General features: G+C 58.9%; 1 protein-coding gene across 1 annotated transcript; it reads left to right on the plus strand.

Annotated features, from left to right (window-relative positions):
• The first annotated feature begins 1,253 nt into the window (after positions 1–1,253).
• LRFN3 (leucine rich repeat and fibronectin type III domain containing 3) lies at positions 1,254–8,132 on the plus strand. The gene is made up of 3 exons (XM_023649599.2): positions 1,254–2,400; positions 3,809–5,245; positions 7,504–8,132. The coding sequence occupies exons 2-3, from the start codon at positions 3,825–3,827 to the stop codon at positions 7,967–7,969; spliced, it is 1,887 nt and encodes a 628-aa protein (XP_023505367.2). The 5' UTR covers positions 1,254–2,400; positions 3,809–3,824; the 3' UTR covers positions 7,970–8,132.
• Positions 8,133–10,967: the final 2,835 nt, after the last annotated feature.

Genomic DNA, 10,967 nt, shown 5'->3' on the forward strand with positions numbered 1-10,967 from the left:
TGGAGTGGAGTTAATTTTAGCTGCAGTTTTTCAATACACATAAGTGGAAGGAACCAAAAGTCTGTTCTGAAGCCTTCAGCAGAGGCAGGGATGCCAGGGTGGATGTGCATCCATGCCCCACCCCCAACAAGGTTGCCTGATTCCTCCACTCAGTGGAGGTGGCTCGTGACCATTCAGGTTCCCCCAGGGTAAGGCCATGACCACTGGCCAAGGATGTGTCCCCTTCAGACCAGGGCTCCCAAAAGATCAGGTCCCCCGTATTGCTATAACCAAGTTCCCAGGCCCGCATCCCTCTTCCTGCGACACCATCTGCCAGGAGATACGTGGGACCCCCCCACCCCCCACCATCATCCTCTCACAGGCAGGCGTCAGGACAGGCAGACACCACTCCCGGTGAGTCATATGTTAGTACAATTCTAGTAGAATCCTCTGTGGGCCAGTGGACCTGAATTGGAGAGAGGGGAAGGCAGTGAACACACTTTTCTGGGTCGACCTGGCCAGCCCCCTGCCTCTGTCCCATTTCCTATCTTCTCCTTCCTCCATGGGCTATCGGGCCAGTGTGTCTTGAGGTCTAGCTCTAATTCCAGAGGGCACAGCGTCTTGGAGCCAAGTGTTCCCCTTGTACCAGGGCAAGGAGCCTTGGGAAAGAGCAGTCTCCCCTCTGGCCGGAAAGATCAGGCCTGTTGCAGCCAGGGTCCCAGTAAGGGGACTCCAGCTGTGGAAGGGACATCCCAGGGAGGTGGTGCTGAGACAGGTTGGGAGCAGTGCTCTGGGATGGAGGGCCACATCCAAGGCTGTGAATGAGAACTGGACACGCATACACATACCCATCCTCACAGTTGAGTTGCCCCAGTCTGTCTGTCTCTCTGTCTCTCCCTGTTTCTTTGACTTTCTCTGTGTCTCTGTCTTTGCCTATCTCTGACTTGTGTTTGTCTCTTGTCTATTTCTCTCTGGGTCTCTCACTGTCTCTCTTCTTGGATATGTGTGTCTTTCCCTCTCTCTCTCATTCTACTCCTCTCTGTCTCTCAATCTGTCTGCCTATCTTTTTATCTCTGTCTCTCTCTCTCTCTTTGTCGCTCTCTGTCTCTGTATCTCTCTCTGTATCCAAGGATCCTCTCTCCCAAGCGACTGCCAGGGCGACTCCTTGGGAGGTGGGGCTGGGGACGCGCCTTGCAGAGAAGGGGGCTGCTTACACCTTTAAGTGCGGGCGCGCGCGGGGCCTGCTCCTTTAAGCGCGGGCGCGCGCGCGGCCCCGGGTTCCCGGCGAGGAGGCCGCGGGAGCTCCCGGACCCGGCCCGCCTGCCCTGCCCCCGCCCGGTCCCCGCCCCGGCCCCGGCGGGGGAGGGGTCTCTGAGCGTGGCCCCTCCCCCCTGCGCCCCCGCCTGCCTTGCGGTGCCCCCAGCCTGCGAGTCCCTGTGTGTCCGTCTGTCCGCGCCCAGGCCTCGCCCCACCCCGGCTGCCGGGGCTCCCTGGCCGCCCCCCCACCCACCGCAGCCGCTCCCCTCCCTCCGGGCCAGCCCCCGCCGCAGCCCGGGAAGCCAGCCGGCACGCCGCCGCCCTAGACCCAGGGCCCACACCCCGACATCGGGGCCCTGCACCCCGAGATTGGATCTAGGGATCTGGAAACCTGAGCCTGGGACCCTGATCTGGGGCTGGGAGCCCAAGACCTGGAGCCTGAACACCAATATTTGGGGCTGGAATCTCAACATCCGTCCCTGGGACCCCAAGATTTGGAGGCTGAACCCCAAGATTTGGCATATGGACGGCAAGATTTGGAGCCTGAACCTCAAGACTGAGCACCTAAAACCCCAAATCTGGAGCTCAACTCTGAATTCTGCGCCTGGGACCTTGAAATCTGGGACCAGATTCCCATATCTATACTCTGGAACCCACTATTTAGGACCTGAACCCTAAGAATTAGGCCTCAAATTCCAAGATCTGAACCCTGGCATTCTAAGGGGCCTAAACCTGAGTTTGGGCCTGAAGTCTTTGCTGCAAACCTGAATACTGAAATTTGGAGCTAGGGACCTCCAAATCTTTACTAAGCACCCCGATATCTGAACCCAGCACCCCAGTATTGGATCCCAGGACTGGGCTTGGGGCTCAGACCCTAAACTCTTCATTTGGCTATTTAGCATCTCAAGACTGGAACTGGGAGACCCTGACCCTCAGCAACCCAAACGGGGTCTGGGTTCTAAAATTGGACCCTAGAGGCCCAATATTTGGACATCTAGGACCCCGAGTATCAAGGTCTAGAGTCTCTGTGGCCACAGATCTGAGCTGAGACACAACAGAGGCCTTGGGGACAGGAAAGGCATGACCAGGTGCTCCCTCCAGAACCCTGCCCCCTGCCCCCTTGGAGCCTGAGGACATTGCTCCCTGGGGTGGCTTCCAGCTCAGGTAAGGCTACTGGGAGACCCCCATGGTGGGGAGGGACTTGGGAGGAACTTTGTGGCTGGGGGTGGAGGTAAGTGAGGACCAGGTCCCTCCGGGCACCCTTGGGATTTCCCCAGGAAACAGACATCCCCCTGCCCCCTAAGGGTCTACCTCCAGCTCCTGCTCTGCCTCAAACACTCTGGCCATTTGGCCAGCCCTGCCCCTCTGACCTCCTCTTCCCCCGTCGATGGCATCTCCTGGTCTCTGACCCTCCACCCTGTTCTCCACCTTCTTCCCACATCTGTCTTGTCTGACCATCTCCACCACTCTTCTCTCTAGTCTCCTTCCTCCACCTCTTCTCTCTGATCATCTGTGACACTTCTGTCCACCGCTCCTCTCAATGGCCATCTCTGTCTGCCTCTTCTCTCTTTGATCATCTTTAACACCCCTGTCCACAGCTCCTCTCTCCGGCCACCTCTGTCTACTGCTTCACTCAGTGACCACCTTTGACATCTCTGTTCGCCAGCTCCCTTGCCCTTGTCCACCCCTGGCTCTAAGGCTTGACCTGTGACTGTGACCATCTCCGTCTACCCCTCTTCTCTCCAGCCGCTTCTGTCCATCTCTCCTCTCTCTGATCATTCTTCACTGTCTCTCTTGCCCTCCTACCATCCCTGACCCTAACTGCCTGTCTACTGCCATCCGACCATCTCTGGCCTTTACTGACCAACTCTCTTCTTTTGTCTCTCTTGATCATTGGTGCTCTCTGATCATTTCATACATCTTTGACTGCCTTTCCTCTCCCTGATGACCTCTCTCCACATCCATCATCCTAACCAGCTGTCCTCGTCTCCAACTATCTCAGACGTGTCTGTCCTCTCCTACTCTCTCTGACCACCTCTCTGGCTTTTGACCATTTCTGACCACCTTTGACCATCTCTCCTGAATCTGACCATCCCTGACCACTTCTCTCTTTGTCCACCTCTCATCTTCTTGACCATCTCTAATCACCTCTCTTCTCTGGTCATGCCTGACTACTTCTAATCCTTGCCCCCACCGCCACCACCACCTCTCCTCTCCTTGACGATCTTTGGCCGTGTCTCTTTGACCTCATCTAAAGCCTTTTGACTTACCTTCTACCCTCCAAGACCAACCCTCCCATCCTCTGACCATCTCTAACCATTTCTAACCACCTCCCTACCCTCTGACCCTTTGTTCACTTCTGCTCCCTCTGTCCCCCTGTGACACATCTGTCTCTCTGAGTCTTTGACCATCTCCTCTGGCTTTTGATCTGTCTGACTACTCCTTTCTCTGACCATCTTTGACCATTCTGCTCTCAGCCCACTGTGACCTCTCCTGCTCTCAGACTACCCCAGCCCCTCTGGCACCCTTCTGCTGGCCTCAGCCTGCCCTAACGCCTCTCTTCTTCCCACAGACCGCCCCCGCCCGCGATGGCCGTCCTCCCGCTGCTCCTCTGCCTGCTGCCGCTGGCCCCCGCTTCATCTCCACCACAGCCGGCCACATCCAGCCCGTGTCCCCGCCGCTGCCGCTGCCAGACACAGTCCCTACCCCTGAGCGTGCTGTGCCCCGGGGCGGGCCTTCTGTTCGTGCCCCCCTCACTGGACCGCCGGGCAGCCGAGCTGCGCCTGGCGGACAACTTCATTGCCACTGTGCGCCGCCGTGACCTGGCCAACATGACGGGCCTGCTGCATCTGAGCCTGTCGCGGAACACCATCCGCCACGTGGCGGCTGGCGCCTTCGCCGACCTGCGCGCCCTGCGCGCCCTGCACCTCGACGGCAACCGGCTGACCTCGCTGGGCGAGGGTCAGCTGCGCGGCCTGGTCAACTTGCGCCACCTCATCCTGAGCAACAACCAGCTGGCAGCCCTGGCGGCTGGTGCCCTGGACGACTGCGCGGAGACCCTGGAGGACCTCGACCTCTCCTACAACAACTTGGAGCAGCTGCCCTGGGAGGCTCTGGGCCGCCTGGGCAATGTCAATACATTGGGCCTCGACCACAACCTGCTGGCTTCTGTGCCTGCCGGCGCCTTTTCCCGCCTGCACAAGTTGGCGCGGCTGGACATGACCTCCAACCGCCTGACCACCATCCCGCCCGACCCACTCTTCTCCCGCCTGCCCCTGCTGGCCAGGCCCCGTGGCTCCCCCGCCTCTGCCCTGGTGCTGGCCTTCGGCGGGAACCCTCTGCACTGCAACTGCGAGCTGGTGTGGCTGCGGCGGCTGGCACGGGAGGATGACCTCGAGGCCTGCGCCTCCCCCCCTGCTCTCGGTGGCCGCTACTTCTGGGCCGTAGGGGAGGAGGAGTTTGTGTGCGAGCCCCCAGTGGTGACTCACCGCTCGCCGCCCCTGGCGGTGCCTGCAGGTCGGCCTGCCGCCCTGCGCTGCCGGGCAGTGGGGGACCCTGAGCCCCGAGTGCGCTGGGTGTCACCCCAGGGCCGGCTACTGGGAAACTCGAGTCGCGCTCGCGCCTTCCCTAATGGGACGCTGGAGCTGCTGGTCACCGAGCCGAGCGATGGTGGCATCTTCACTTGCATTGCGGCCAATGCAGCTGGCGAGGCCACGGCTGCTGTTGAGCTGACCGTGGGTCCCCCGCCACCCCCCCAGCTAGCCAACAGCACCAGCTGTGACCCCCCGCGGGACGGGGATCCTGATGCCCTCACCCCGCCCTCTGCCGCCTCTGCCTCCGCCTCCGCCAAGGCGGCTGACACCGGGCCCCCTGCTGACCGTGGTGTCCAGGTGACTGAGCATGGGGCCACAGCTGCTCTCATCCAGTGGCCAGATCAGCGGCCTATCCCAGGCATCCGCATGTACCAGATCCAGTACAACAGCTCAGCCGATGACATCCTCGTCTACAGGTGCAGGGTCTAGGCGCGGGCAGCTCGGGGGTAGGGGGCAGGGTGGAGGGAGGGTTGGAAGTCCACCTACTGATACCCCAGGCTGCAGCACAGCCGAGAAATGAGCTGCAAGGCTACACAGGAGGTCAGACAGCGAAGGTCAAAGAAATCAGGCCGAGAGAGTAAAAGAAATCTGGCAGCAGTGGTGAAAAGAAATCAGACAGTAGAGACAAAATAAATTAGGTAGCAAATGTAAAATAAATCAGGCTACAGGGCTAAAATTTATCAAGCAATGAGGATAAAAGAAATCAGGCTGCATGAGTAAAAAGAAATAAGGCAGCAAAAGTAAATGTTAAACATAAAAAGGCAATCAGGCAGTAAGAGTAAAAGGTTAATGGGGGGCGCAATTTAAGAAGTCAAGGTAAAGAGGAACCAGGTGTTTCCAGATGACGGGGCCAGATACGAGCCAGGCTGCGGAAGAAAAGGAGATCAGGGGGGAGGGTACGGGGGTCACAGCACAAGTAAACTGAGGCAGCTGTGCTGCAAAGAAACTCAGGCTGGAAGGGGAGGAAGTTAGTAGAGATGGCCTTGGGCTTTGTGCAGTGGGAACTGCTCCACGTGTTTAGAGTTCTGTCATGGTGTCTTCTCAGTTTTTGATGTTCTAAATCGAATTAAGCCTAGTTCAGGCTCCACCTGGCAGGGGAACTGGGGAGTCTGCACCTGTTGAGGATTCCCTTCTCTCTTCTGTTGTTGCAAACACAAACTTGGGGCTTACATACTCCGAGATGGGGGTCAGTACATCTTCTGCCCCCGAGCCGGGCACAGGGAACGTCTGTGGTGGCCACAGGTGGTCAGTAGTGGTGGCTGTGACACCTTGCACCCAAGTCCAGCCTTGTCTGGCTGGCCTTGGATGGCTCCCTGCCGGGCTGGGCCCCGAGGCCTGGCTGCAGAGGCCTGGGCCTCCCAGGGCCTAGGATCTGCACCTTGTAAAGCCAGTCCCTGGGTGCCCTTTCCCTCCCCAGGGGCCTACACCTCAAGAGAGTGTCACTTGATTTCCTTTCTAGTCCTGGAAATCCAGCAAGCTCCCTCCTTCCGTCTCTCAGACAGCAGCACGCAATCGATCCCTCGGAGGGCCCACACCTGACAATCACACACGTCCTGTCCGCCTTGCCTGGCGGGGAGGGGACAAATGCTGTCCTAGATAGTCACCTTCCCAGAGTCAATCATGCAGTTCCCTGTACCTCCCTCGTTAAAGCAGTTTAGGAATAAAACGGATTATAAAACAAGTTAAATCTCCAACCGGGCGCTCTGCTACAAAAGGAAATAGAGTGGGATTGGGTACTAAGGACAGAAGGATGTGAGAAAGGTAAGGATCTCTAGAAACCAGTCAACAGAGATAAAAGGGCATCAGGAGACAGAGCTGGAAAGAAAGAAGGCAACAGGGAGGAAAAGAAATCAGCAGCAATGGCTGAGACACATCAGTTTAATGAAAACGGAGTCAGACCAGAGGAGCCTTGGCAGGCAGTGCTGGAGAAACAATAACAATAATAAGGCAGTGGGGCTAGGGGGACGTGCATTGGCAGGTTAGAGGGGAAGCAGGCATCAGCGGTTGGATTAGAATTCTAGCTGTACCCCGGAGGAAAATCAGGCAGCTGGAAAAGGGAATCAGCACAGCTTGTGGAGAGTCAGACGGGGAGCAAGGGGAAGGTGGGTGAGGGTCTGGAGGCAGACTGGGAGTTGGGATTAGGGGGAGATTGATGGGGACCTAGAAGGAGGTGGGCATGGGGTAGAAGGAGGTCAGACGGTTGGGACACAGTTGGATGGCTAGCTGGAGAGACGTCTGGTGGCAGGGCCACAGGGCACTCGGGGGGCGGGCTGGCGGGAAGCTGGGTGATAGACTGAAGAACTCCGGCAGTGAGCTGGGGAGAAGCGGGGAGGAGAGTGAAATCAGGCGGTGGGTGGGGCAAAGTTGAGCAGGAAGCTGGGGGAATTAGGGCTGCACACCTGTGGGATATTGGGTTGGGTGGCCGTGCAGGACGGGGATCAGGCAGCTGGCGACAAAGTAAAACAGGACTGGGAGAAGTCAAGGGGTGGGCTACAGAGAAAACCACAGGTAACTTCCGGTTGTGGTTTGAAGGACTCAGGGGCTAGAGAGAAATGAGGTAGTGGGCGGGGCCGCGGGCCGGGGCAGTGGAATCCTCCAGACTGCAGGGCTGGGGCAGAGGGCAGGGTGGCCGCTGGGCATCCAGAGACCTCACCCCACCTGCCTGTCCCTCCAGGATGATCCCGGCCGACAGCCGCTCCTTCCTGCTGACAGACCTGGCCTCGGGCCGCACCTACGACCTGTGCGTGCTCGCGGTGTACGAGGACAGCGCCACCGGGCTGACGGCCACACGGCCCGTGGGCTGCGCCCGCTTCTCCACTGAGCCGGCGCTGCGGCCGTGCACGGCCCCACACGCACCCTTCCTGGGCGGCACCATGATCATCGCGCTGGGTGGTGTCATCGTGGCTTCAGTACTGGTCTTCATCTTTGTGCTGCTTATGCGCTACAAGGTGCACGGGGGCCAGCCCCCGGGCAAGGCCAAGGCCCCTGCGCCAGTCAGCAGCGTTTGCTCCCAGACCAACGGCGCCCTGGGCCCCGCGCCAGCCCCGCCCGCCCCTGAGCCTGCCGCACCCAGGGCCCACACCGTGGTCCAGCTGGACTGTGAGCCCTGGGGGCCCAGCCACGAACCCATGGGACCCTAGCCTGGCAACCACCTCTGTGGCCCTTCTGGCCCCAGGCGGGGCAGGACCCAGGCACCTGGTGGGACCTGGCCTCAGACTCACCAAATGGCTCACGGTTTTTAAAACTCTGATGGGGAGGGTGTCGGGGGCACCAGGGCACAACAAGAAAGTCCTATTTTTCTAAGCTTGGGCCTGGGCTCTTGCCCTTGTCTCTGTCTGTTGGGGTGGGGGGATCATGCAGGGGTCTGGAGCTGGGGGGTGGGTGCTATCTCTGGGGAGAGACCCCCACAGCTCTGTCTGAGGTCCCTGGATGAGGCTGACGATGGTCATCCATTCAGTCAACAGACATTCTGTGAGTGACCTCTCTGGATGTGCCCTGTGCTGGGTCACACCATGGTGACACACAGAGCCCCAAGCTCTGTCCTCAGACAGTGACAGCTTGGAGTGATCGGAGATGTGGCAATGAGGGGAGCTGAGGAGATTGTGGGAGCCCAGGGAAGATGCCTGACTCGGCCTAGGGTGTGGTCAGGGAGGGCTTCCTGGGGGAGACGTGACCTGAGAATGACATCTGAAGGAGATAATTGGGCAAAGAGCAGAGGGAAAGGTTCCAGGCAGAGGACAAGCAAGGACTTAGTAAGTGCTAGGCACTGGGGGTGCAGTGGTAGAGATGAGCAGGAAGGGTGAGTGGGGCCAGGACCCCCAGGCTGAGGAGCTCAGACTCTGGCCTCATAGTACTGGGGAGCCATGGAGGATTCTGTCCAGAGGAGGGACAGGGTCAGGTCTGGGCTTTCAGAAGATCCTTCTAGCCATCATGAAGGGGGTGGGCCAGAGGGGAAGACTGAAGCTAGAAACCCGGGGGAGGCCAGGGCCAGGACCTGGGTGGGTGAGGACAAGACTAGACCAGGGCAGGGCTGGGGAAAGCAGGGTTGGGGGACCTTCCGGAAGCTGAGGGGGTGGGTTATGGAGCTGAAGGGCAGTGGGGGAGGGAAGTGTATAGGGTGAGACCCAAGGCTCTGGCCAGGGGAGGGGACAATGGATCTGCCCTGATACAGGACCAGGGTGGAGGGGCAGGTTTGAGGAAGATGCTGAGGCCAATGAGGGGCCCAGAGGACATGCAGGGGGTGGCAACCAGGAGGCCTCAGGACCCCTACCTAGTCTGTGGCTGGAGCTGGGGACAGAAATGAGGGCTCTGCTCAGCAGTGAGGGGGAACTGAGGCCACCAGGGTGGCGAGGCAGCCTCTGGGACTTTCCATATTTAAGGAACAGGCAAACCTAGGCTGAAAAACAAAGACTAGACAGGAGCAGTGGGTGGAGGGACAGAGCAAAGCAAACCAGGCAAGTGAGACCCAAGTGACTGTTGTGTTTAATGATATCAGGCTGCAGGGCCCCCCGTGAGAGAAGCATGAGGGGCTCGGGGGGCAGGTGCCAGATTCAGCTGACCTGAGAGCAGGAGGTAAGAAAGTGTAGACAGCTAGCGGAGACCCTACGATTCTGGGGCCCAGAGCCTGGTTCAGGTCGATCTGGGCCTTTCCACCCCACATCCCTCCAGGGCTGGTCCTCACTCTGTCTCGAATTCCCCTGGGCCGCCCTCAGACACCACGCCTGGAGGTTTGGAGGACAAACCCTGGGCCTTAGAAATGTCGGGGCTCACTGGAGATCCAGCAAGGGGATGGGCAGTAAGAGGAATAGCACTCCCTGACCTCAGGCCACTCTGGGGGGTGGTCCGGAGGCAGAGATGTGGAGGGAACTTGGGTCCCGTGAGTCCTCTCTGGAGTGATGCTGCTGTGAGGAGCATGGCCAAGAGGTCCCAAGACTGGACTGGCCATTCTCATAACCAGGGGTGCATGACTTGTCCTGGTGGGATAACGTCCCAGATTCTGCTGCAGCTTTCGTGGTGGGTGCGGGCCTTGGAAATGATCTTCCATCTGCCATGGGAACAACCTGAGTCTCAGGGACCTGGTCTGACTCCCGGGTCCTCCAGCAGCATCATGAGGCCCTTCCTCTTGTCACCCTCCGGTGGCTGAGATGAGGTGAAGCCAAGGGGCCTAGGGAGTGGGAGGGTTGGATACCTAGTGCCAGCTACAGGATACCAGTTGCTGCCGTGAGGGGGCACCAGAGTGCGCTGTTCCTCAGCCCTGCTTTTCAAATTTGAACAATTTATTGGGTGCCTACTTGTGTGACCTGCTGGGAATTCAATAAGGGACAGATACAGGCCTGTCCTCCCTCACATATCTCACCATTTGGTGGGGGGAAAAATGTTAAATAATGACACAGGCAAATGTAAAGCATCTATGGTGACAAGGAGGGCCGTGCAGGAGAGAGACGTGGCACTGGGGGAGGCCCTGCAACCAGGGGACCTGAGCCAGGAAGAGGGGTTGAGAGAGGCTTCCTGGAGGAAGTGACACCTCCCTGAGACCTGAGGATGCTCAAGTTGGACTTTATGCAGGGTGTGGAAAGGGCATTCCATGCGACTGGAACAGCATGTGCAGAAGTCCAGGGGCAGAGGGATGCATGGTGAGTAAAAGGGACTGAAGGAGGCCGGGGGGTGAGGGAAGGGAAGTGATGCTACATTGAGGCTGGTGGGTGGGGAAGGGGCAAATGACGCAGGACGCTGTGGCCTTGGAGGAGTCTGGATTTTAGTTTAGGTGGCATGAGAAGCCACTGCAGGGTTTTGAGCAGTGAGGAGCGGGGTGCTCCCGGATCTCCAGGAAGCTCCAGGGAGGGTCTCGTTGCACATGGGCAGAGACACCAGGGAGGAGGCTGCTGCAAAAGTCCGAGCAGAAGGGTGATCCGGACCAGTTTGGGGCCTGAAGTGGATGGACTGGAGAGAGATTTGAGCCTGCCTCGCCTGAGGCCTCCCTCCCCTGCGCAGAAGAGGATAGCGTGGACCACTGTCCAGCTACTCGGTTCTCAGGCAAGACTGCAGAGACACTGGGGAAGAAGAGCTGTGGGGCTCTGGTCTCTGATAGCCAAGGATCCATCCCTCAGGTGGGGGAGCTGACCTCTCTGTAGCATAGGA

The sequence above is a fragment of the Equus caballus genome, chromosome 10 (assembly GCF_041296265.1).
Source record: "Equus caballus isolate H_3958 breed thoroughbred chromosome 10, TB-T2T, whole genome shotgun sequence".
Lineage (NCBI taxonomy): Eukaryota > Metazoa > Chordata > Mammalia > Perissodactyla > Equidae > Equus > Equus caballus.

Coding starts and splice junctions, on each gene's coding strand:
- LRFN3 (XM_023649599.2), top strand. CDS start 3,825: ATGGCCGTCCTCCCGCTGCTCCTCTGCCTGCTGCCGCTGGCCCCCGCT. Junction 5,246..7,503: donor GATGACATCCTCGTCTACAG/GTGCAGGGTCTA, acceptor CTGTCCCTCCAG/GATGATCCCGGCCGACAGCC.